The sequence below is a fragment of the Myxine glutinosa genome, chromosome 10, assembly GCF_964187855.1.
Source record: "Myxine glutinosa chromosome 10, kmMyxGlut1.1, whole genome shotgun sequence".
Classification (NCBI taxonomy): domain Eukaryota; kingdom Metazoa; phylum Chordata; class Myxini; order Myxiniformes; family Myxinidae; genus Myxine; species Myxine glutinosa.
The window spans coordinates 79,904,309-79,931,500 of record NC_136270.1 but is presented as its reverse complement, the minus strand read 5'-3'; the positions used below and the strand labels follow the sequence as shown (position 1 = coordinate 79,931,500).

Genomic DNA, 27,192 nt, shown 5'->3' with positions numbered 1-27,192 from the left:
TGTGATGGAAATATTTCTAGCAGCAAGAGACGTGCGTCCGGGGTTCTCCACATCTTCTTCTTCTTCTTCTTCTTCTTCTCGTATATCGTTTTCAGCAAGAATTTTCTTGGCGCATACAACAGTATAAGACTTGAGACTTTGCTAACATACTGGCGAGTTAAATGATGGGTTATTTACTATTAGACAAAACTATAAGCAAAAGGTGAAAAGCCGATTTGTTGGCATTACTGATTGGCAAAAGTAGTTGCACTGGAATGAAGAGCAAAGGAGTCGTTTACAGATGAATAAAAAGGTTTAAGACGATCAAGATTGACATTCTTCATAAACATCAGACAAAGGAATCATAAAAAATGGTGGAAAAATACAAAGACTTCAATAAATAATAAAAATAATAATATTAAAATAAAAGAATGCTTAGTGATACAATCAGCAGAACTTTTAAATAATAAGCCATATTTTGTTTTTCTTATGCTATATATCAGCCACGGATTTACTGATCATGCCTTGTACATGTGCTTGCATCTCAAACATTGTACATTAGCTAGACAGACAATGAAGGAGAGATCCAGGCACTTTCACTCTGTCTCCAAACCTGCTTAAAGGGCCAGTGAAGGTTCACCGAGTAGTTTCTACACATGTCGAAAGGATAATAAGGACATTGCAAGACAAATCACAACAGAATATGAGATTTGAACCCGGCGTCAAAGCATCACAAGGCAAATGGCCAAAAGAGAAAATGTAGGTATGTTCCATGATCGACCTCATAACAGATCAGTCTATTTTGTCGACGTGTGTGTTGAGTTGGTCTGCCATGGAGAAGGGATAGAGGGTGACAGGTTCCATGATCGTCCTTATAACAGATCAGTCTATTTTGTCAGCGTGTGTGTTGAGTTGGTCTGCCATGGGGCGGGGGCAGTTCTTGACAAATTGGCGTGGGTGTCCTGTCAAGAGCCAGCGCCTGGATATAAAAAGGCTTGAGGTCCCTCTCATTGTCCTGCCTTGTCTTCATCCTGTGAAGGTACGTGTCGATGAGACAATGATACGACTAATGTGCATATATCGATCGAGTTATTGCAACAAACTTGTTTTAATTTGAAAATGAACTCTTTTCTCATTAAAATGTATGGCAAAACAACTGGGAGCTAATGAAGTCTCTCCAGTTGATTATTCATATAAATGGTACTTGTACTTGAAAACCTGCAGAACTAGATCATAATCGTTCATGGATGGGAAGACAGTTGTTAGTAGTGTGTTTGAAATTGAAATGTCCAGTCTTGATTTGATTCCGAAAATAATATGGTCCGACAAAATCTACGCTTCTCTTGCAATAGCAGCAGGGTGCTGCATCTCGCAGCACACCATATGAATGATTAGGCACATGAATCTACATGTCTCTTAAACATTTACGAAATACCCTTTGACATCCTCGGAAAAGAATAAGCCATTGTGTGTCCCTGCCAACATTCCTTCCTTGGGATTAGCTGTATAATTAGCATACTGCAGTGTATATGTATATATATATATATATATACATACATACATACACTGCAGTGTATATATGCACTACCCAGTAGTGGAAACCTACAGGAACAGCTGATTTAATGCTGAAATAGTGTATAGTATAATATGTGAGAGTGCATATATAATAGTGCATATATAATAGTACATATATAATCGTGCATATGTAATAGTGCATATATAATATGTGGGAGTGCATATGTAATAGTGCATATATAATAGTGCATATATAATAGTGCATATATAATAGTGCATATATATAATAACCACCTTTAGAGGCCATTTTTCCCCGCAAGCGGGGGTTGGCCTTTTTCGGGAACCGTGGTTGTTGTTGTTTTTCGGTCCCCTTTTTGAAGCAATGTTTTACGGCCGGATGCCCTTCCTGACGCCGACCCTTTTTGCCGCCTTTAACGACAAACAGGGAATTACCAGTGAACTGGTCCTCAATTAGCCGACCTCGGAAGGATGACAGGCTGAGTCAACCCCCCTGGCGTTAATTCAGCGATCGACCGGGATTCGAACCCAGGATCCTAGGACCCTAAGCTGACACCCTAGCCACCAGCCCAACACCAGGGTTGCACTATTATATATGCATATATGTAGCATATATAATATATATGCATATATGTGATATATATATATGCTATATATATATATGCATATATATAGTGCATATATAATAGTGCATATGTAATAGTGCATATATAATATGTGGGAGTGCATATGTAATAGTGCATATATAAATATGTGGCAGTGCATATATAATAGTGCATATGTAATAGTGCATATATTAATATGTGGGAGTGCATATATAATAGTGCATATATAATATGTGGGAGTGCATATATAATAGTGCATATATAATAGTGCATATATAATAGTGCATATATAATAGTGCATATATAATAGTGCATATATAATATGTGGGAATGCTGAGGGTATGGCACAGGTATTATGGGCCAAATGACTTTTACTTGTGCCTTAGATACAACAACAACAACAACAACATGCATTTTAAGGCCATTTTCCCTGCTAGAGCGGGGGTTAGCCTTGCGGTCCCCATGACAATCTTCTCCATTTTGCCCTATTTTCTGTATCTCTCCTTGTTAACCCCCTTGCCCACATTTCTTCTTCCACCATCTTTAGCCAAGTCTTTCTCGGTCTTCCCCGTCCTCTACTTCCTTCTACATTCATTTCCATCACTCTTCTCAACCAGTCACTTTCATCCTTCCTCAACACATGACCAAACCATCTCAACCTGTTCCTCTTCACAGCATCAATCACAGGCTCTATTCCCATCATCTTTCGCAATTCATCATTTGTCTTCCTCTCTCTCAACCATACTCCACACATCCACCGAACCATTCGCATTTCCACCCTTTCCAGCCTTCGTTGCTGCCCTACGTTCATGACCCATGTCTCGCTCCCATAAATCATAACACTTCTCACTCATGCAGCATACACCTTTCCCTTCAGCTTCAACGACACTCCCCTCCTCATCAGCACGCCAATCAGTTCCCGAAACTTCTTCCATGCACATCTCACTCGAGCAACCGTTGCCGAGTCTGATCCACCTTCTCCATTCAGCATGTCTCCGAGGTAACAAAATGTTTTCACACCTTCCAGCTTCACACCGTCTCCAAGATCCAACTCAACATTTCCTCCATCTGCAGCTCCCTCTGTGCACACCTTACATTTGAATGTAGCTGCCACACTGGTTAATGAGCCTCTTAGACCACTGCATTTTTGATGAACCCACTCAGCGCACATTGTACATTGAATGGAGTTCACTCCGACACCCTTCCTGCACACAGCACATGGCCACTTCCCAGTTCTTTCCACCTCACCATATGCTTTACCACTTGCCATCACCCTCGTCTTTCCGATATTCACCTTCAGACCTTTTGTCTCCATACATTCCTTCCACTTGTTCATCTTCTCCTTCAGTCCATCCATACTTTTCGCAATCAACACCAGATCATCTGCATACAACAACTCCCACGGTAAACCCTCCTTTACGTTCTGAGCCAGCACCTCCATCACAGCTACAAATAGTAGTGGACTTAGTACCGACCCCTGATGCACTCCCACCTTCACCTCAAACTCACCACTGTTCCCGTACACGCCTTAGATACATTGTGATGATATGTGGAAGTTAATTGTTGGTTAAGTCAATGGTATGTAGATATGTAATTCATTAAATTAAACTATAAATTGCATAAGTAGATAGATTTAAGCTATTGGGAGCGATAAATAATTTCCTATTGAGATAAATGTACTGTCATCAACCTTCGCAAAGACTACTTTGCCATTACATAGTTTGAGCTGCCTAGTCTTGGTTTGATTCTCGACCCGACTGTAAACTGTCAGATTGGTCGGGCGTTGATCGAAATGAGTGCTCTGTCCCTCGGATGCCTCAAATGGACGTTACACTGCATGTCTTGTCTGCTGGCATTTACTGGTAGATGTTAAGGACACCTTAGTTTTTGCCAAAATTATTGCCATGACTATCACAAGGGAGGCAATGACATGCGTGTAAACTGTAGAAAATTTGAAGAATTCCTTGAACTTACTGCCTGCCTAATCCATTGGCCATCCGGATAATCGGCTGGGAAGAGGGAGAGGGACTGAGAGAGACACAGATGACATCAGTCATTGGAAGAGATCAGAAAGTAATTGATTGAACTGAAGTAGTTCCTGCTAGTACTATCAAATAATTATGTTGCGAAAATTTGAGAATAGCATGTCTGTCTGTGCGAAGCACTCACAATGAGGGTCGAGGTCCATGTTCACATGAATGTGGGGTTCTAAGAAGAAGAGGACAGGAAAAGGAAGCATCTTTCACATGGTGTTAGTTACATAAGAAACGCTCTTTTTAAGTACAGAAATAGAAGGGAATGGAAACGTTTTAAGTTAAATACATGTAGGTAGTGAGAAGTAATGGTATTTGAATTCAAATAGCACAGGAGGTCTGATGTCTTGATTTAAGAACAAATGTACCATGCGCTTTGGTTGTTTTTGGTGTTATTAAAATTACAGCAACACTTCATTATTACATGGTACAAGTAAATACAAACAACTTGCCTACAGGATGAGGTCATTTAGCCCATCCATAGAATCTATCAGCATAGTCATCGTTTATGATACAAGCCCAATCTTTACTCCTGACCCAATCTCAGCAGTGGGAGCTGGCACATCAACCGGGATGAGAAATGAACAAACATGGACAGCACATTCACTTTTTCACGAGACCCCCTCTAAGACATATCGCGAATCACGACACAAAATCACGCATCCATACTTGACCTAATAAACAGTTAAACCAATGTCAATGCATCACTCTATCCCTAATGCTTGTACAGGTACATAAGTCCAATTTAAACTTCTCCGCTGTACCTGCTGCTCCAACCTTTCCACAGAGATCATTCAATGCATTAACTACTAACTCTTCCTCCTTTACTCTTGGTCACTGACTCCTGGTCCTGTCACTTCCCATTCTGCTAAAAAAAAAAGCATTTGCATTTTTTGTCTATACCCTTCATTTTCTTAAACATCTCTTAAAATCTCTAAAATCGCCCCCTCTCTCAAATGTTCCATTTGTTCTGTCGTGCCCTTGTGTTCTTATTCGTTCAGTGGACTCATTCTATCTCTTCCATGAGCATCGGCGATGTATACAAAATTAATTTTAAAAAATGTCATCGTAAGCCTCTCCTATATATTATATTTAGCATTTTACCCACACAATGATTGTGTCACTCAACCCCCTTTCGCCCTGACAATGACACACACACACACACACACACACACACACACACACACACACACACACACACACACACACACACACACACACACACACACACACACACACCATCCCTGGGAACATTACCAGAAACTAACTACAGTTGGACCTGAAAAGAGCCCTTGGAACGAAGCTCTGAGAACAATGAAACTTCACAACTTAGCCCATGAATCGCAATCCTTCACGGAAGCGGAGGTGGGTGGACACTTCGTGTCCTGGGAGGACTCCGTTCCACCTTCTAAAACCCAAATTATGGAGATAACAACCAACGACACACACACACGCACACGCACACGCACACACATCCTTACATTTTAACTGTGAGTAAACTCACACATGCATAATTGTGACAACAAAAAAAACCTCAGCCTCCCCCTCCCAACTTTGTCCCATATTTGCTTTCCTGCCCCCCCCCCCCCTCCCTCTCAACCCGTAGTCCTCACCCTTCCTCTTTTAACCCTGAGGCATCGATATCCTCCCCACACTGAAGCCTTCGCCCCCCCCCCCCCCATGCCCTCTCCCACTGAAAGTCTTCAACACCCCCCTCCCCCCCCCCCAGTTTCCAAAGCTGTCCCATCTTTACTCTCACCCTCCTCCTGCTCATGAAAGCAAACGGGCATTCCCACGTCAAAAGAGTGGACTATTTGAGCTTCATGCTCCCCTATCATGCTATCGCAGACTTTACAGAAACCCATCACAATTTTAAGAGAAAATAGTTGGAAATAATAGCAAACCTGCATAACCTCCACAATAAAAGTTCTAAATAGTTCTTTAAGGGTTACCAAATTGGCGGCCATAGTTTAGAAATTGTGGGTAGAGTCAGGCGTACTGTCCAGATAATGGGTAGAACTTGCACGCATACATGACACACACGGACTTTTATAGTATAGATAAAATCCTGCCTCCTTCAACCACTCCTCATACCTTAGTCGAGCTGGGCCCGGAATCAATACACTCAACGTAGCTCCATGCTGAACCCTCTCTATGGCAGATGTATATATATATATCCTTCCACAGATGTGCAAACCAAAGATTTACACATTATTAACGCACAGGTTGTAAACCTGGTGCGTTATAGCGTTTGCCTGGGAATTTCGGGCGCTCAAAAGTGAAGCTAGTTTCTGTCACCCATTTCTGTCGCTCATTTCTGTCGCTCATTTCTGTCGCTCAGATGTGTAAACATGACGTCATCAAATCTATATTTATAGGATAGGTTATAGGAGATATATATGTTATAGGATAGGAATATAGGACCCAAATGACCCAGAGGACCCAAATGACCCAGAGGACCCAAATGACCCAGAGGACCCAAATGACCCAGAGGACCCAAATGACCCAGAGGACCCAAATGACCCAGAGGACCCAGAGGACCCAAATGACCCAGAGGACCCAGAGGACCCAGAGGACCCAAATGACCCAGAGGACCCAGAGGACCCAAATGACCCAGAGGACCCAAATGACCCAGAGGACCCAAATGACCCAGAGGACCCAAATGACCCAGAGGACCCAAATGACCCAGAGGACCCAAATGACCCAGAGGACCCAAATGACCCAGAGGACCCAAATGACCCAGAGGACCCAAATGACCCAGAGGACCCAGAGGACCCAGAGGACCCAAATGACCCAAATGACCCAGAGGACCCAAATGACCCAGAGGACCCAAATGACCCAGAGGACCCAAATGACCCAGAGGACCCAAATGACCCAGAGGACCCAAATGACCCAGAGGACCCAAATGACCCAGAGGACCCAAATGACCCAGAGGACCCAAATGACCCAGAGGACCCAAATGACCCAGAGGACCCAAATGACCCAGAGGAGCCAAATGACCCAGAGGACCCAAATGACCCAGAGGACCCAAATGACCCAGAGGACCCAGAGGACCCAGAGGACCCAGAGGACCCAAATGACCCAGAGGACCCAAATGACCCAAATGACCCAGAGGACCCAAATGACCCAGAGGACCCAAATGACCCAGAGGACCCAAATGACCCAGAGGACCCAAATGACCCAGAGGACCCAAATGACCCAGAGGACCCAGAGGACCCAGAGGACCCAGAGGACCCAGAGGACCCAGAGGACCCAGAGGACCCAAATGACCCAGAGGACCCAGAGGACCCAAATGACCCAAATGACCCAGAGGACCCAAATGACCCAGAGGACCCAAATGACCCAGAGGACCCAAATGACCCAAATGACCCAGAGGACCCAAATGACCCAGAGGACCCAAATGACCCAGAGGACCCAAATGACCCAGAGGACCCAAATGACCCAGAGGACCCAAATGACCCAGAGGACCCAAATGACCCAGAGGACCCAAATGACCCAGAGGACCCAAATTCTATGTATGTTTCTATGATGATGTATGTTTTGGTGAAAGTACATAATGTGAATACTAGTAGCAATTTTACAAAAACCATGGCATAATTTAAAATCTTGACCCGAGATGATAATTATGCTACATCATAATTTCCATGTGCCAACCTGGGCGGAATCCAAGTGGATTCACTTGTTTTAGATAAGGCCTCACCAAGTCCTACACACTGTTAACACGACCTCTTTTGATTTATAATTTTTTGCAAATACAACCTACAATCCTATTACCTGTACCTGACAGGCATTGTATTCTCCAACCGGTGCTGTCTGCGTACCCCCTCTCCTCCGACAGATCTACTACCACCCCATACCTTCTCTTGTACCAAACATTCCAAGACTCCTTGCATTATGTAGACCCTGTTTTCAATATTTTAAGCAGCCCCAGCACCTCACATAAACTGCATCTGCCAATAAAGGGAGAAATTAACAAACGTCGCTCAAGCATTCTAACTGACATGGGAAGCAAGGAGAAGCTGATGTTTCAGCTGCGAGCGCATCGCCAGAGCTAAAGAGGGTTCCGGGTGTTAACACCAAAGCTAAGACAAAACCACAACAGCAAATACTAAAAACCACAAAAATAACCACTAATCCCATTCTGCAGTAGAAATTGCTGAATAAACTGTCCGATTGCTCTGAAATGATTTTTCTTTTTGTATACAAGATTAGGGGGTACGCAGATTAGGTACGCAGATTAGGGGGTATGCAGATTAGGGGTCTTTCCTCATGAAAGAGCTAACATCAATCACAAAAATGGACAAACGGACACACAAAACATACAATAAAGGGAGTGGGAGACAAGATGGGGAGAGAGAGGGAAGCACACATGTACAAAAGCAGACAACAAGGACAACGGAAGATCCGTGGGAGGGAGAGGGCTTGGGGGTGAGGAGGCATGGGAAGGTGGGGGAGGGGGGTGGGAAAGGTATAAAACACATGGACACTGCTAGAACTTCAAGGAAAGAAAGAACTCAGGATTTCCCTCCCCCCCCCTCCCCCAAAAAAAAAAAGAGTGGATCTGGGATGAATTAACGGGGGTGGAACAGATCAAGGTTTTGGATGGGAGAAGACAAGAGATGGTGGGGAACAGCTGCTTTAAAGACCTGGAGGGAGGAGTGGGATTGAAGAGAGTGTGGGAGTTTGTTCCATAGGCAGGAGAAAAGAGGAATAATAATAATAATAATAATGCATTTATTTTATATAGCGCTTTTCAGGAAGCCCAAAGACGCTTTGACAGAGTGCAAAACATAATGCATAGCAAAACATAAAAACAATTGCAAAAAAAGAAGAATCAATAGGGAAATATTCAAAGCACAAAGGAGGGAGAAGGAGAGGAGATAGTCAGGGGTTAGATGCTGTGGGTTAAATGTTGAATGCAGTGTTGAACAGGTGGGTCTTGAGTGATGTTTTGAATGTGGTGAGTGAGGAGGAGTCTCTGATGGTGTGAGGTAGCGAGTTCCAGAGGGTGGGAGCAGCGATGGAGAAGGCCCTGTCCCCCCAGGATCTAAATTTGGTCCGGATGGGGGGGGGGGGGGTCAGGAGGTTGGTACCAGCAGAGCGGAGGTTGCGGGTGGGAGTGTGTCTGGAGAGGAGGTCAGCCAGGTAGGATGGGGCCAGGTTATGGAGGGCTTTGTAGGTCAAGAGGAGGATTTTGTACTGGATTCTCTGGGAGATGGGGAGCCAGTGAAGCTTGTAAAGGACGGGGGTGATGTGGTCACGGGTCCGGGAATGGGTGAGTAGACGGGCAGCGGAGTTCTGAATGTATTGGAGTTTATTGGTGATTGTTGAGGGTGAACCATAAAGGAGGCTATTGCAGTAGTCCAGACGGGAAATGATGAAGGCGTGGATGAGGGTTTCTGCAGCCACGGAGGAGAGGGATGGACGGAGACGGGCGATGTTTTTCAGGTGAAAGAAGGCTGTCTTTGTGATCTGTTTAGTGTATTTGTCGAAGGAGAGGGTTTGGTCAAAGATGATGCCAAGATTCCGGATGTGAGGGGAGGTGGATACTGGGAAACCGTCGATGTTGAGGGCAAAGTTATGGGTGGACTTGGTGAGCGTTTTTGGGCCAATGATGATTATTTCAGATTTATCACAGTTAAGTTTGAGGAAGTTGATTTGAAGCCAGGATTTTATTTCAGTGATGCAGTTTGTCAGGATAGAGTGGGTGGCGGTGGAGATGGACTTGGTGGAGATGAAAAGCTGGATGTCATCGGCGAAGCAGTGGAATTGGAGACCATGACGGCGGATTAAGTGACCGAGGGGGGACAGGTAAAGGATGAAGAGGAGGGGGCCAAGAACTGAACCTTGGGGGACACCTTGGGGGAGGGGAGCAGTGGGGGATTTGCAGTTATTGATGGAGATGAACTGACGTCTGTCAGAGAGGTATGATTTAATCCAAGAGAGGGCAGTGCCGGTAATGTTAAAGGTGGTTTCAAGTCGGGTGAGGAGGATGGTGTGATCGATGGTGTCAAAGGCGGCGCTGAGGTCGAGGAGGATGAGAATGTTGAGGTTGCCAGCGTCAGAGGAGAGGAGAAGGTCGTTGGTGATTTTGAGGAGAGCAGTTTCAGTACTGTGGTTGGAGCGGAATCCGGATTGGAATGTTTCATGCAGGTTATTGGCAGAGAGGTGATGTTTGAGTTGAGTGGCTACAGTGCGTTCCAAAACCTTTGACAGAAAGGGTAGGTTGGAGATGGGTCTGAAGTTATTTAGGGTGTCAGGGTTTAGTCCAGGTTTTTTCAGAATGGGGGTAACAGCAGCAATTTTGAGGGATGGTGGGACGATGCCTGTAGACAGGGAGGAGTTTATTGTTGCAATGATAAGTGGAGAGAGAGCAGGAAGGGAGGCCTTGACAAAGCTGGAGGGGATGGGGTCAAGAGTGCAGGTGGCAGTTTTCATTCCGATGAGGAGTTCAGAGAGGTCAGTAGGGGAGACTGGGGAGAATTGAGACAGGGGATGGCAGGATAAGGGGGGGCAGGTGGTTTGAGGGGGAGCGGGTGCGGCGGTGGTCAAGCTGTTGTAGATGTTTTCAATTTTGCGTTGGAAGAATGAAAGGAAGGAGATGCAGTTGTCTATTGTGAATGACTGGGTGGTGGTGTTCAGGGGGCTGAGGAGTTTGTTTATTGTAGAGAAGAGTGCTTTTGGGTTTCCGGAGCCAGAGTGGATAATTTGAGAGTAGTAGGCGGAGCGGGCGCGGGAGAGGGCATCTTTATAGTGTTGTATGTGGTCCTTGTAGGCCTGGGAGTGAACTGTGAGACCTGTTTTATTGCGGAGTCTTTCAAGTTGGCGAGCACGAGTTTTCATCAGGCGGAGTTCAGGGGTAAACCAGGGAGCAGAATGGGTGAAAGAAACTGTTTTGGTTTTTATAGGCGCAAGTTGGTCAAGGCAGGAGGAGAGAGTGTGGTTGTAGTAGTCAGTGAGGTCAGAAGGGGTGTGGAGGTCAACGAAGGGAGAAGAAGTGAAGTGTGAGCAGAGAGTGTGAAGTGTGTGAAGTGTGAAGTGTGAAGTGAATGAAGGAGTGAAGGTGAGCAGAGAGTCTTGATTTTGGCAGTTTCACCATAAGAGGGTTACTGGCAGATCTTGGGTGACCTGTAGGAATATTTGGGGGACAGAGCACAGATTGAGTTGGGATAGCTAGGCCAGATAGGAGTCGGTAGAAGACAGAAAGACCACCAACCTGCCTGCGGTGAGTAAGTGAAAGGCCCTCGGAGTTAGCTTCATCGCGGGAGATTCCAATGATTCTGAAAGCTTTGGTTTCAACAGCGTGAAGCCGAGCTAGGTGTGAGGCAGGAGCACCAGCCCAGAGGGGAGAGCAGTCCTCCATTGAGCTGCGGATGAAAGCCTTGTATGTGGTGAGGAGGTCAGGTGTGCCAAGGAAGGACTTTGCACGACGGAGGATGCCCAGTCAGCGATTGGCTTTGGAGGCCAGATTTGAAATGTGGTTTTCCCAGGAAAGATCATGGCAGATAGTGAGACCCAAAAGCTTGAGTGACAGAACTTCTTGGAGAGGATTGTTCAGAAAGTAGATGGGAGGGTTGTCCAGTCGGTCTTTTCGGAGAGACATCGTAAGAGTGTGAGATTTGTCAGGATTGAAAGACATGTTCCACTTGTTTGGTAAGATGTGGAAGAGGAGGAAGAGGTAGGGAGAGCTGTTGATAGTGTGTCAGAGATTTCAGAATAGCTCGGAGAAAGGGAAGGATGAGGCGGACAAAAGGTTTGATGGTGGTGGGTGAGGCACAGTGAGGTGTTGTTTGAGGGGCGTGGGGGGGGCAGAGCAAGGAAGAAGGTTCGGGGAGATGGAGGTGAGAGTTGGAAGCGAGAGGAAGCGGGGAGGACGCTTTGAGGAGGAGGGGTGAGAGGGGAGAATTGGAGAAAAAAGGAGGGTGGGGAGATTTGAAGGGTAGGAGTGAGGGGGGAGTTTGGGAGGGGAGAGGGGAGGGGGAGTTTAGGAGGGGAGGGGCGAGGAGGAGTTTAGGAGGGAAGGGGGGGAGATTTCAAGGGGATGGGTAATGGGGGAGATTAGGAGGGGAGGGGAAAGAGCGGTGTTTGGGAGGGAAGGGGAAAGGGGGGAGATTTGAAAGGGATGGGTGATGGGGGAGATTGAGAGGGGAGTTTGGGAGGGGAGGGGGGGGTTTATGAGGGGAATGGTGAGGGGGGAGTTTAGGAGGGAAGGGGCAAGGGGGAGGATTTGAAAGGGATGGGGGAGATTAAGAGGGGAGGGGGACGTTTAGGAGGGGAGGGGGAGTTTAGGACGGGAGGGGGAGGGGGAGTTTAGGAGGGAAGGGGCAAGGGGGGAGATTTGAAAGGGATGGGTGATGGGGAAGATTAGGAGGGGAGGGGTGAATTTGGATTTTAGAAAGTGTTGTGTGATTAATGGGAAACGAACATTTATTGCAAAATGGGTTTCTTGTGATTTTCGAGCCAGAGATCCGTTTGCAAACGTTGGAAGAGGGGTGGAATTCAGGTGAGTTTAGGGAATGTAGGAAGGAGGAAGTGTAAGAGATGGAATTTTTTTTTTGAAATGAAGAGATTTGGTGAGCAAGTCGAAAGCAACCTTTAAAGAAGAAGAAGAAGAAAAATGTGTTATAATATACGACAAAATACAGCACTTCAGGGGAAAGTTTAAACATTTTAAAACTAAACTGTGAAAACTATCTGGGGAAATGGGGGTGAAACACGTGGTCGAAGAACGAACGAACGAACAAGAACAAAGAAGGATTTTTTTTTTTGAGTTAAGATTTTAAACAAGGAAGTATGGGGTAAAAAGACTGGAAAAACCTGAGAGAACGAAAGTAAATGGACCACAATCGACCCCTGAGAGAAAACAAAGCCTGAAGGTAGGATAAAGTACCAGGCCTCAAAAAACGCGGCACGAAATCACCGACGATTTTATACAGGTATGAATGATTTACACCGATAATCTTCCTAGGGACACCAGTAGGTACACACACCATAAAATAAAACAAGTCAGGAGATGACGATGGTTCACGAGCGAGCGGTATTCAATGACAAAGGACGGACTATAATCGAAACAGGCCCGGACAGGTCAGGCCCGGAAATGTCAAAACGAAGGTTACTGACCTTGAAATGAGATAGAAAATAATGTATAATCAGTTATGTGGTTAGTTAGCTACACAATACCGAAAATTTGGTTCAATTCCGACATCTTTCAAACTTTGACCTTTGTGACCTTCAAAGGTCAAACGTCGAAGATTCTGAAATTTGTTGGAAAACTTTTATTTCATGATGTATGTGATAATATAAGATCATGTACGACATTTCACTCTATCAGGAAGCGAATCGACTTTTCTAAATTTCGTGACCTTGAGGTAAAAAATGAAAAATCGAGCTCTGTGGAGCTAGACACATGACATTGGCCTAACCAAATACCGAAACCCCTGTCAGATTCCACCAACTCCCTCGGAGAAGATGTAGCTTGTACTCGATTACCACCTAAAAAGACATCTTTTTCGGGCGTCGCTCCGCCCACAATGGGCGCAATATGCCCCCTCTAGGCAGGACACAACTAGATCATGATATCAACCTCCCACCCAAGTTTCATCAAGATCGAATGATATCATCAGGTAATTATGGTGGACACACAGACACACAGACAGACAGACACACAGACAGGCAGACAGACACACACCCATGACGAATATAGTGGTCGCTCTGTTTGATAACTCGGGAACCAATACAGTTTTGACAAAAATACAAACGGGAACAATTACTTCACTTTGATAGCGTGGAGAGCGTCGACAGCTTCGAAAAAATGTTACCTCACCGGCTAAACGGGAAGCGGAAGTCAAGATTTGAAACAATTATTTATGTGTAGCTATTTGATTTTTGTGTTTGAATATCTTTGTATTGATGTATTGATATCTTTGTATAGATGGTTTTACCATTTCACTCCAAACTCGGCTATAAACTTTGTTAAGTCCAGGATTAGATTTAATCATCTTCTTCATTTAGGAAAATGATATCATCACATATCACCTTAAGCTCGAGTTGTATATTGTTAAAAATTTAGGATTTTCATGATTCTTACTTCAATTTGAATGAAATTTTGATTTGCAGGTTGTTTGATTCTTCTCGAGGAAAACAGTTTTTTTTTTACAAATATCAAGGAAAGGTGAGTCAGTTAGGTATTTATTCAGTTAGTAAAACTGACAGGACAAGAAAAAAACAATTCAATAACAATTGATGCTTGATCATTGCATTTCCCCAGCTGTCAGGTTGACCTCCCATTGCAATGGATGATCCATCGGAATTTGGCGTGGCGGGTCCCTACCTACGTAAGTCCGAAAAACAACGTTTGGAAGACCAAAACCGCCCTTTTGACCCCAAGACGGATGTGTTTGCGAATGATGCCAAAGTGGTCTTTGCGAAAGGGAAAATAAAGAGCAAGGAGGGAGGAAAGATCACTGTTGATTTACCCGGTGGTAAGGTGAGAATTTGGTTCCAATATGGTACAACAGAAATAAATAATAAATCATCAATATGTTGTGAATGATGTTTAGCTGCGGTTTAATACTTGTGCCTCTAAATTAATGTATCCTACTATTAACTTGCAATTGGTCACTGGCTTTGACACCAATACAATTTTTTATTACAGACCCGAGGCATCAAAAAGCTACATATATTGAACAAACAGTTTCTGCCATCAGAGCATTTAAATTGCATCAGGCATGGCAATACATGTGAATTGTTGCTCCCAGCTTCCCGGGTCGATGACAGAAGATGCCATTTGCATTTTTGCCATCTCCTTCCCTACCCCGTTTACAATCTGTTGCAGGCACGGGCAACTTGTTTGTGTAGATAATAACCACTGAATTGATTGTGACATAAACTCGGGTCATCATATCTCCTGCAGACTATGATTATGAAGGACGATGAGATCTATCTACAAAATCCTCCAAAATTCGATAAAATCGAAGACATGGCCATGCTGACTCATCTGAACGAGGCATCTGTGCTGTACAACCTCAAAGAGCGTTACTCAGCATGGATGATTTACGTGAGTTTTGGTTTCTAGGGATAAGTTTCTAGCTTAGGTATTAATATTTCAATTCTTAGGCAAATTTATCCTGATAACAACATGTGGAGCAAACTGAAAAAAAGTATTTACAATAGCTCTCAAATTTTTACGAATCTAAAAGAAGAAAGGATCAGAGGTGGGTGTGGGAGAAAACAATATTGTGTTCACAATTCAGGCACCCAATCCTGTGGAGGAATAAAAGAAGAGCTTGGGACTCTCCTGCATTGAAACACAAGTCATACGAAAGGAACTATTTATTTTAAGTATAACACTTAGAACGGCAATAAGTATAACTTGTCAACTTCTCCAACTCATTGGGGGAGATGGAGGTGAGAGTTGGAAGCGAGAAGAAGCGGGGAGGACGCTTTGAGGAGGAGGGGTGAGAGGGGAGAATTAGAGAAAAAAGGAGGGTGGGGAGATTTGAAGGGGAGGAGTGAGGGGGGAGTTTGGGAGGAGAGGGGGGAGTTTGGTGGAAAGCACCGTGGGGGGGGGGGGGGAGGGGGGGTGGGGCAACTCCATATTAATGGGCATTATTTTTGAATGAGATGTTTGATGTTCGGGTGTCCACAAACTTTTGGTCATGTAGTGTATGTTATTCAATGAGAAAGTAAAAATCATTGTGCATTATTTGGAAGTAGCAAGTAAGGATATAATGGCTCTTTGTTTTTCCATGCATTTGCTGCAGACCTACTCGGGGTTGTTCTGTGTGACCATAAACCCGTACAAGTGGCTCCCCGTGTACAACACAGAAGTAGTTACAGCATACCGTGGAAAGAAACGTCAAGAAGCTCCTCCACACATCTTCTCCATCTCTGACAATGCCTATCAGTTCATGTTGACTGGTGCGTGGTTTCTTGTGGATTTAATCACCAAAGTTAACATTGCTTACCAATCGTTTCGTTTTTCCGAGTCCTATACAGTCTTGTAAAAACACTTTTAATGCCCCATATCGGCATTCTTAGCTCTGCAGTGGTATGGATCGATGTGAGGTGTCATACATATACTATAGAGTTTTTGGAAGAACAAAGACTAACTGCAGATTCTCTCCTGCAGACCGGGAAAACCAGTCCATCCTGATCACGTGAGTATTTAAACAGATTGGGAAATATTCCTTGGAAATAGCAGCGATGTTAGCCTCAAAGCAAAGCTGACTTCAGTGGTATGGGTGTGTGTTATTGAGGATAGTAATTTGAGTCGCAATGTTAAAAACACAATCCATATATCATATATCCACTGCATACACATGTGTGTTTTAAATTAAAGATCATAGCAAAGGGTCTGAATACTTATGTCAATGTGATATTTCAGTTTCTTCTTTTTAATAAATTTGCAAAACTTTCTAAAATCCTGTTTTCTCTTTGTCATTATGGGGTATTGAGTGTAGATTGATGAGGGAAAAAATAAATTTAAACGATTTCAGCATGAGGCTGCAACATAACAAAATGTGAAAAAAGTGAAGGGGTCTGAATACTTTCTGAATGGACTGTACATATACGTAGTATATTGAGGATAATACTTGAAGACAATTTGATATTGAAGATAATACTTTAGCAGTGTGGTATCAAAATGTGGACCATACAGGGAAGGGTTTGGGTGAGAGTGGTGTGGAGGGGTGTGTATTTTAGAGGTGAGCAGGAGGGAGAGGGTGGTAGTTCAGTCTGGTACGTGCATGGTGTGTAGAAAGGGGAAAGAAAAGTGGTGCGGCTAAATTTTCCACCATATTTTATCGATGTAATATCTGCACTTCCTGTACCAACAGCGGAGAATCTGGTGCTGGAAAGACTGTGAACACGAAGAGAGTCATCCAGTACTTTGCATCAATTGCAGCCGTTGGTGATTCAATGAAGAAGAAGGAAACAAAGATGAAGGTAAGCAATCTGAACATGAATACAGTTGAAGTTGCTCTACTCAAACTTGTGCCAATTAATCAATTAATATTTTCCATAACTGTGCTTATTCACATCTCAAAATGCTGATCATAGTCTCGTTTTTTATTTTTGGGATATTTCAGGGAACACTGGAGGATCAAATCGTCCAGGCTAACCCACTGATGGAGGCCTTTGGTAATGCCAAGACCATGAGAAACGACAACTCGTCACGTTTTGTAAGTGCCACATGCATCTTTTAATCCTTGCTATAATTCACGGACCGGTGTTTGTTTATTTATTTGTGTGTTTTTATGTTTGTGGCACTACTCCTACAGTTTTGGGCCGATTACAGCCAGACTTGCTATATAGAGGATCAGCATGACCCCAATTAGTGTATAGGGGTGTTTTTTTTTCCTTTGCTGGTGGTCCTAGTGGAGGAAGGGACACAAATTCTCTATGTAAATGTGTATCGTGTTGTGCCACCTCGAGGTGGGAGACGGTATTACAAGACCCCGCCCTTTACAGTACTGTGTTCCTATACCACGTTTTCCAGCCCAGAGAGATGCTTTGAATTATAAGCAGTAGGCATGTTTTTACTTCATACAGATAACCCGGGTTATTTGTTTATTTTGTGAGCAATTGAGGCAGCTATCAATTGTCTATACACCGCCCATATAAAGGTATGTGTCTGTTGAACTGTTACCGTTGGTAGAACTGTTGCATGCTTGGAACAAGATCACCCATAGAGCGGGTACTCTGATAGTGTTATTAATGCAGCAATAAACGGATTTTTGTTCTATGTTAATTTTTACGTAGACCGCTTATACATGCAGAAGACGATTAAATACTGAGTTATAAGCTCACACCACTATGTTGTGTATGTATTGCTCACACCATGCTCACACCACTTGTATTGCTCTTGAGTTCTGGTGTATATTACAGATCACCTCCTTAGGCCATAGACTAGACTGAGTTATGGGAAAAGGCCATGTATAAGCTTCTTGGTGCATTTTTGGGTAAAAGTTGGGAACCTCACTTTTTAACATAATTAGGGTATGCTGAATTCGATTAACCCGGTTCCCAAGACGAATTTTAAGGGTTTTTTTGAGTTTTGAATAAACTGCTGAAGAACTTGGGCATTGGTGAACTCACAGAGGAGACAAGCGAATCTGCTGAAGCGTTCGTCTGCAGAATATATAATGTGCACAGAACAACCTCTGTTGATTCAGCACGACATATGTTGTTCTCCAAGACTGGTAAACCAGAAGCAATGCCACCGACAAGTGATGCTCTTCATTTCCATTTGATGCGAGTACACATTATCAAGCCATGGTATGGTGAAATGCTCATTGTGCCATACCTGACCTTCCTGCACCTGTGGAAATGGGATGGAAATGTGGTCATTCGGGACTAGAGCTTATTCTGATGTCACTGAGTCGAATCCCAGAAAGTTGCCTCGAGATGATTTGTTGTGCATGCCAGAAGCAATGCAAGACTCGACGCTGCAAATGTCGCTATTCAGAGTTGAGGTGCACATCAACGTGTGCCTGTCAGCAACAGAGTGATGATCAGACCTCTTGTATGAATTTGATGTAGTTTGGCAAAACAACATGTGTGACATTCCTGAATGTTTGAGCTTCATGGCCATGTATACTTAATTTTAGAATAAATGGTTGTATGAAACATTATCTTATTAAAACCATTTCCCATTTTATAGTGTCCAATTTAAATATCAGTTTGAATGTCTCTTTCAATATGTCGCCAACCATAACATAGACTACACGGATTTATGAAAAAGGCCATGTATAAGCTTCTAGGTGCATTTTGGGGTAAAAGTTGTGAAGTTAAAGTAAAAGAGCTGCATGTATATACATGATATATAAATGCTTGTTCAAAGAAATTGTCCAAAAATGGCAATTTGACGGCCATTTTGTTTATGCTAATTAGAAGGTCAAAAACTCAAAATTCGGCTTGGGAACCGGGTTAATCAAATTCAGCATACCATAATTATGTTAAAAAGTGAGGTTCCCAACTTTTACTCAATAATGCACCTAAATTCACATTTCTCAGAAATCCGTCGAGTCTACTATACCAGGTCCCATACGTTACATCTCCCAGTTTACATCTGATTTATACGCTAGATGGCATTGCTTACTACCTTTGTCACCCGAGTAAAATTCATCATCTTGGGCCTGCCTGCCTTGAGATTTGTTCCATTTGTGATGGCAGTACCTTCCTCCTATCTGTCAGGTGTCAAACATAACATGATTTTGGGGTCGGCAGATCATAGAACCTGTAAGCCTGGCCCAAGCCTTTCATGAAATAGCTCGCAAGGTCTGGCATTGGACGGAAGCTGGCAGGTTAGCCTTTTTGTGGGCAATAACTTGCCTACTTGGTCAAAGAACACCGTGGTATCTTTAACATCAACCAACTAATGCTAGAAGATGGCTCCCCAGCTTAATGTCCATCGAAAGAGCGGCAATACATTGTGATGTAACATCTCACCAGCAAAGGACCAATCGGACTGTTTATACTCGGGTTGGGAATCCAACCCAGACTATAAAGCTCAAAGGTAAGTGGGCCACTTTTGCATCACCCTGTTGGAGTTCTATTGTATGAAGTAAAACTATCAGATTAAAAAATGATCTTACAGATTCAGATAATTGGATAAAGTATGTCAACAACAATAATTTGTATTTATTCACTCTTCTCAGGGAAAATTCATCAGAATTCACTTTGCGGCGACTGGTAAATTGGCATCAGCTGATATTGAAACTTGTAAGTACAATATTTGCACTTACAATACCCTGATATTTAAATTGCAGGGGCCTCCAACAATTGTTTGAACACTTAAAAGTTATATTTTCATCAATGAAAACTTGGCTTTATTTTTCATTTATAGCTTCTCACTTAGATTAAAACACTTACACGTTTTACATTAGCCAAACACTTACATGTTTGGCTAACCCCCGCTCCAGCAGGGAAAATAGCCTTAAATGCCTGTTGTTGTTGTTGTCTTCTCACTTACGATATATAAACAAGTTATTTTGAAACCGTTGTCAACCTCTAGATCTGCTGGAGAAGTCTCGAGTAACCTTCCAGTTACCTGCAGAAAGAAACTACCACATTTTCTACCAGATTCTTTCTCAGAAGAGGCCTGAGCTGCTAGGTACAGTCCTACTTCTGATTCTGCATGATGTACCATACTCTTTTACAAAGCGTTCCTGCTGCAAAAACAGTTTCTTGGCAAGGGTTATACATTGTGGTTTGCAATTGCCTTCCAGCAATAGTTAGAGCAGGAATTTGTAATTTGTTCAGAGTACTGGTGATAGCTTGCCAACTCTTCACGGAGGACACCATTAGATCTTTAATGTCTACCAACTAATGCCGGTAGATGGGATGCCCAGTTTAACGTCTATCCGAGGGACGTCACAAACATTGATGTATTGCCCTGCCTGATGACATTTGGGCCAAGATTCAAACCCAGGCTAGACAGCTTAGAGACGAGTTTGCATACCTCTAGGCCATCTTGTCAGCTCTTAGGTACAATACAGAATGTCACTTTATACAATGAAATGTCATTTTGTACAGTGCGATGTTTGATGTTTTATCCATTGGTGCTATGGTTTTCAAACATTAATCAAAATAATTTCTGGATATAAAAATATCATGAAAAATACTTACTGGTTGCAAAGTGTGATAAACCGTGTGGGCCTTTCATATGTTTAGCGAAACAATACATTCTACAAAAAAAAATCCATTGGTTAAAATATTCCCTGTTGGCAGCATGCAAAGCCAGATAGACTGATCTATCTATATGAGCCTGATATGAGCCTGATAGATAAAGATGATGACTCAGCATAGATTTACGATCGTTATTGTAACTTGGGTCATCATAAGAGGGAAAATTTCATCTTCACTCCTCTATGTTTGTGCTTACCCCACTATTCAACATCAGACCAAAAGTTTAAATTAAAACTAGAAAATGTATTGTAAAAACCAATGATTGATAAATACATAAATATAAATGTGGTTATAATATTCTCACATCATTATAATGAGAATCTCAAAAACAAGAGTAAGTTAAAATTGAGGTTGTCCACACTTTTACTTTTCAATGAGCCACAACTTCTGGATTCAAAAATATGTGAAATTACTGATGCACACAATATCTCTTTGTACATAATTTTGCTCAATTACAGCCTGTGTTCCTCACCAATTTTTTTTCTTGTTCTCTATGTCTATTCTTCTTTTTTTTTTTAGAAATGCTGCTTATCACAACAAACCCCTATGACTACCCATTCATCAGCCAGGGGGAGATCAGCGTGACTTCCATAGATGATGCGGACGAGCTCATGGCCACAGATGCAAGTCATGGGTTTTTTTCTGTTGTTTAAAAACTATTTCAACATGATCATATATTATAGGGGTCACTGAGATACTATGGATACACAACAGAATACACAAACACACACACACAAACACACAAATAGATATTTATTCCGCTCCCTTACTCTTACTTCCATCTCCTCCTTAACTCCTCTCTTTTCTCTCCCACATCCTACCTCCTGCACTCATATACACCCTCCCTTTCTTTCTCTGCCACCTTCCTCCACTACCTTTTAAAAATCAAATTCAACACATAGATAGTTCCATAATTTCCAATGTGAGAGAATAAATATAAGAAAGACATACGCAAATAATACTTCTGGAACTTGAGGACCTCGGAAGGGAACAATCGAATATACAGAAACAAATATGGAGGCATATTCAGAAGTCAGGGCTTGGATTGAAATGCCTATATACACTGACAATATAAATGACAAATGATGAAATAGACAAAAACTAACGAATGGTAAAATATAGGAAAACATGGACAGGAAGACTGTGAATAACAATAACAAAAAAGAGCAATCGGAGATTGCAGACCCTTGCAAGGACGTGTTTTATAAGGCTTTTGTGTTAAAACAAATATGGCGGCCGAACCACATGACTGATGACGTCATCATTTTTTTTTTTGCTCCACCCAATTTATCCCTAGGTGACGCTCAACAAATTTCATCTTGATCAGATGAAGTTTTGTACGTGTCGAATTATGACGTCATAATGGAGGCACATATGACATAATCATTAACATATACTGTATTATTCCCAATGGATAGTCTTTACAATGAGCCATGTCTCAATTTTTTTCTATGCAGCGCTTTTGAAGATATAGAGGTGCAAAGTTTTTTTTTTTTTTTTTTCTCCAAAATAGCACCCTACCACGTGACCTATGACATCATAATTGTCATTAAAAATTTATACAGGTGGAGTTGCACCGATGGTGAAAATTTCCTGTCAATCGGACCAACGGTTGCAGAGAAAATCATATTTATTCTGTGGACAAATATACAAACAGACAAATGGACTCAAATGCAATACCCTCTCCTCTGGCGAGGGTAATAACCTTGCTAAGACTTGCAAGAATAAACAACAAATCAATATGTAAGAGAAAAAACTATTCGAAATAATAGGAGATCAGAGTTCGTTTATAAGAAGCCTTAAAGCGACCCCAGGCGACTGTGTCTTCACTGCTCCATCAATACTATTCCAGAGACATGGCCCATAGGAACATTGTGTATTAATAGAGTATGATGTGAGTAAAAGGTAGAAATAAGTTGTCTAGTGATCTAGTGAAATGAGTGCGGATATAATAGACGGCTGTAAAATAATATGCAAAGACTTGTGCAAGAAGTTTATTTATATACTTGTAATGAATATCCCTGTCTGTACTTTATTAATGTCAAAGAGTGTCAATGTGTTAGTGAAAAGAGGTGCAATGTTGTCCCGTGGATGAGAAAGGCTGAAGATCCTTGTAGCTCGCTTTTGAAAAACAGAGAGCAAATTAAGTTGATTGTTACTTCAGTGTGCCCAGACAATAGTACAATAATTCAGGTAAGGGGGAATTAAAGTATTATCGAGGGAGAATAGAGCACAAGGAGGAAGGAAAGTACAAAGTTTTGACAGTATGCTTGTATTTAGAGAAATTATCTTAGCAATCGATGAAATGTGATTCGTCCAGCTAAGTTTGTCATCCAAGATAACACCTAAAAAAATCATAGAATGAACATTGGTAATAGGTGCATTGTCAATATAAATAGAAGAAATAGTATCAGATGGAGGTTAAGTGGATTTACTGAAGAAACAGTTACATTAACAAGTGAATCCACTTGGATTCCGCCCAGGTTGGCACATGGAAATTATGATGTAGCATAATTATCATCTCGGGTCAAGATTTTAAATTATGCCATGGTTTTTGTAAAATTGCTACTAGTATTCACATTATGTACTTTCACCAAAACATACATCATCATAGAAACATACATAGAATTTGGGTCCTCTGGGTCATTTGGGTCCTCTGGGTCATTTGGGTCCTCTGGGTCATTTGGGTCCTCTGGGTCATTTGGGTCCTCTGGGTCATTTGGGTCCTCTGGGTCATTTGGGTCATTTGGGTCCTCTGGGTCATTTGGGTCCTCTGGGTCATTTGGGTCCTCTGGGTCATTTGGGTCCTCTGGGTCATTTGGGTCATTTGGGTCCTCTGGGTCCTCTGGGTCCTCTGGGTCATTTGGGTCCTCTGGGTCATTTGGGTCCTCTGGGTCATTTGGGTCCTCTGGGTCATTTGGGTCCTCTGGGTCATTTGGGTCCTCTGGGTCATTTGGGTCATCTGGGTCATTTGGGTCATTTGGGTCATTTGGGTCCTCTGGGTCATTTGGGTCCTCTGGGTCATTTGGGTCCTCTGGGTCATTTGGGTCCTCTGGGTCATTTGGGTCCTCTGGGTCATTTGGGTCCTCTGGGTCCTCTGGGTCCTCTGGGTCCTCTGGGTCCTCTGGGTCATTTGGGTCCTCTGGGTCATTTGGGTCCTCTGGGTCCTCTGGGTCATTTGGGTCCTCTGGGTCATTTGGGTCCTCTGGGTCCTCTGGGTCATTTGGGTCCTCTGGGTCCTCTGGGTCATTTGGGTCCTCTGGGTCATTTGGGTCCTCTGGGTCCTCTGGGTCCTCTGGGTCATTTGGGTCCTCTGGGTCATTTGGGTCCTCTGGGTCATTTGGGTCCTCTGGGTCATTTGGGTCCTCTGGGTCATTTGGGTCCTCTGGGTCATTTGGGTCCTCTGGGTCATTTGGGTCCTCTGGGTCCTCTGGGTCATTTGGGTCCTCTGGGTCATTTGGGTCATTTGGGTCCTCTGGGTCATTTGGGTCCTCTGGGTCATTTGGGTCCTCTGGGTCATTTGGGTCCTCTGGGTCATTTGGGTCCTCTGGGTCATTTGGGTCCTCTGGGTCATTTGGGTCATTTGGGTCCTCTGGGTCATTTGGGTCCTCTGGGTCATTTGGGTCCTCTGGGTCATTTGGGTCCTCTGGGTCATTTGGGTCCTCTGGGTCATTTGGGTCCTCTGGGTCATTTGGGTCCTCTGGGTCCTCTGGGTCATTTGGGTCCTCTGGGTCCTCTGGGTCCTCTGGGTCCTCTGGGTCATTTGGGTCCTCTGGGTCCTCTGGGTCCTCTGGGTCATTTGGGTCCTCTGGGTCATTTGGGTCCTCTGGGTCATTTGGGTCCTCTGGGTCATTTGGGTCCTCTGGGTCATTTGGGTCCTCTGGGTCATTTGGGTCCTCTGGGTCATTTGGGTCCTATATTCCTATCCTATAACATATATATCTCCTATAACCTATCCTATAAATATAGATTTGATGACGTCATGTTTACACATCTGAGCGACAGAAATGAGCGACAGAAATGAGCGACAGAAATGGGTGACAGAAACTAGCTTCACTTTTGAGCGCCCGAAATTCCCAGGCAAACGCTATAACGCACCAGGTTTACAACCTGTGCGTTAATAAACAGTTACATAAACAGTTACAAAAGAAACATTTACTGAAACCATACACTTGGTTTTATTGGGATTTAAAGAGAGTTTGATCAATTTAAACTGGGATGAAACTTTTTGATGAACTCACTATTGGGAGTACTAGCGTGACTCGGTGCGCTTCGCACGCCTCACCACACGTCGTTTCAGAGGGATAGGCATCTTTGACCATTTCGGTGTCTTTTGGGTCTTTTGTGCCTTCATGGTGTTTTGGGTCTTCAGGGCCATTTGGGTTTTCAGGGTGTTTTGGATCCTCTTGGCCTTACGGGTATTTTTTTTTTTTTTTTTGTATACAGGATCGAGGCTCGTGAAAGAGCTGACATTTATCACACAAAAAAAAAAATCAAACAGACACACAAAACATATAATAAGGGTAGAGGTGGACAAGATGGGGAGAGAAGGGGAAGCACACAAACACAACATTTGAGAGCAGGGACATCGGGAGATCTGTGGGAGGGCGTGGGGGGAGGAGTCGTGGGAAGGGGGGGATGGGTGGGAGAAGTATAAAACACAAGGACACTGCAAGGACTTCCAGGAAGGAAGTTGGTATTTCAAAAAAGTGAATCTGGGGTGAAATTAGCGGGGGTAGAAAAGATCAAGGTTTTGGATGGGGGAAGATAAGAGATGGTGGTGAACAGCTGTTTTAAAGACCTGGAGGGAGGAGTGGGATTGAAGAGAGTGAGGGAGTTTGTTCCAGAGGCGGGAGATAAGAGGAATGAAGGAGTGAAGGTGAGCAGAGAGTCTTGATTTGGGCAGTTTAACCATTAGAGTCTTTGGGATGTTTTGAGTCTTTGGGGTCTTTTGGGTATTCGGTGTCTTCAGGGGCTTTTGTGTCCTCTGGGTCTTTAAGAGTCTTTGGGGTATTTTGGTTATTCGGGGGTATTTAAGGGTCTTTCAGGGTCTTTGGTGGCTTCAAGGTGTTTTGGGTCTTTGGTGTCTTTTGGGTCTTCAGGAGTTTTTGGGTCTTAAGGGTCTTTTGGTTCCTCTGGGTCTTTAAGGGTCTTTGGGTATTTTTGGGTCTCCGGGGGCTTTTAGGTCTTCTGGATCTCTGGCGCCATTTGGGTCTTCAGTGTATTTTGGAACCTCTGGTCCTTTAAGGGTATTTGGGTCTTTGGAGTGTTTTTGGGTCTTCAGGGTATTTTGGGTCTTCGGGGTGTTTTGGGTCTTCGGGGTGTTTTAGGTCTTCGGGGTGTTTTGGGTTTTCGGGGTGTTTTGGGTCTTCGGGGTGTTTTGGGTCTTCGGGGTGTTTTGGGTCTTCGGGGTGTTTTGGGGCTTCGGGGTGTTTTGGGTCTTTGGGGTGTTTTGGGTCTTTGGGGTGTTTTGGGTCTTTGAGGTGTTTTGGGTCGCGTCTTCGGTGTTTTTGGGGTCTTCAGGGTGTTTTGTGTCTTCAGGGTCTTGGTGGTCTGAAGGGTCTTGGGGGAATTAGAGGGTCCTCAAAGGTCTGAGGGGTCTCAGCAGTCTTAACGCAATTATGTGGGTTAATTAAGAGGGGTTAAATTATTTGAAGAAGAAGAAGACGTTTTCGTCGTATGTAAACATAACGACATAACCATATACGTTTGCTCTATTATAATAAGATACGCAACTTTCGAAACGACGTAATCCGCTCAAGTTTGCTCGGCCTGCATGCGCAGAAACCCGTAGTAACGAAGTTCATCGGGGCAGGCTGAATGTGTATCACATGTGCCAGGGGAAGATTGTAACATGTAACAGCTGACGAAGCTTTTACAGAGGCTAAAAATACTTAGAAACGTACCTGTGAGAAAGGGGTGTGCGTCTGCACAACGAAAGAGTTGGAGAACTTTCTGATCAACTCGCCCAAAAAGTTGATATCTTGCAACAAGTACTGCAAAAAATAGCAGGTTAAAAGTGCCGGTCAAGCAGAACCGAGTCACTGTAAACACACACAGCACATGTGAAAAACGACTCGTAGAGCATTCATACGTCATTTGGAAAGTCACGTATTGATCAAAGAGATGCAACTAGGATTGGAATAGATGAGAGTAGTATCATTAGCAAAGAGAAAAAAAGATAATAAGGGAGAGCAAGTATGTAGGTCATTGCCATGTAATAAGAAAATAAGAGGGCCAAGTATAGATCCTTGGGAAACTCCATGGCTAATAGCACTCCATGAAGAATTAGAGCTTTTAACACTGAATTGTTGTCTGTTAGTGAGATCATCTTTAAACCATTTAAGAGTACA

The 27,192-nt window shown here is 43.3% G+C and overlaps 2 protein-coding genes across 7 annotated transcripts in view; one reads left to right on the top strand and one right to left on the bottom strand.

Moving 5' to 3' along the window:
* Window positions 1–276: 276 nt before the first annotated feature.
* The window catches only part of LOC144894060 (uncharacterized), a 93,747-nt gene continuing 66,831 nt past the window's right edge, over window positions 277–27,192 (bottom strand). For 2 of the 5 annotated variants that reach the window (XM_078785813.1, XM_078785809.1), the window contains 4 exons: window positions 26,746–26,835; window positions 4,287–4,325; window positions 4,092–4,126; window positions 277–1,010 (listed from right to left, as the gene is read on the bottom strand). In XM_078785813.1, the coding sequence (XP_078641939.1) occupies window positions 987–1,010; window positions 4,092–4,126; window positions 4,287–4,325; window positions 26,746–26,835 (188 nt within the window). In that variant the 3' untranslated portion in view covers window positions 277–986. Of the gene's footprint in view, window positions 1,011–4,091; window positions 4,146–4,286; window positions 4,326–26,745; window positions 26,836–27,192 lie in introns of all 5 variants that reach the window. The other 3 variants (XM_078785810.1, XM_078785811.1, XM_078785812.1) reach the window with 2 other exon arrangements.
* The window catches only part of LOC137434063 (myosin-7), a 52,918-nt gene continuing 26,605 nt past the window's right edge, over window positions 880–27,192 (top strand). The window contains exons 1-11 of one of the 2 annotated variants that reach the window (XM_068126705.2): window positions 880–1,018; window positions 14,267–14,321; window positions 14,418–14,636; window positions 15,063–15,206; window positions 15,913–16,069; window positions 16,281–16,308; window positions 16,987–17,095; window positions 17,239–17,331; window positions 19,810–19,873; window positions 20,166–20,264; window positions 21,359–21,462. In XM_068126705.2, coding sequence (XP_067982806.2) covers window positions 14,442–14,636; window positions 15,063–15,206; window positions 15,913–16,069; window positions 16,281–16,308; window positions 16,987–17,095; window positions 17,239–17,331; window positions 19,810–19,873; window positions 20,166–20,264; window positions 21,359–21,462 — 993 coding nt within the window. In that variant the 5' untranslated portion in view covers window positions 880–1,018; window positions 14,267–14,321; window positions 14,418–14,441. The remainder of the gene's footprint in view (window positions 1,019–14,266; window positions 14,322–14,417; window positions 14,637–15,062; window positions 15,207–15,912; window positions 16,070–16,280; window positions 16,309–16,986; window positions 17,096–17,238; window positions 17,332–19,809; window positions 19,874–20,165; window positions 20,265–21,358; window positions 21,463–27,192) is intronic. The other variant, XM_068126706.2, reaches the window with a different exon arrangement.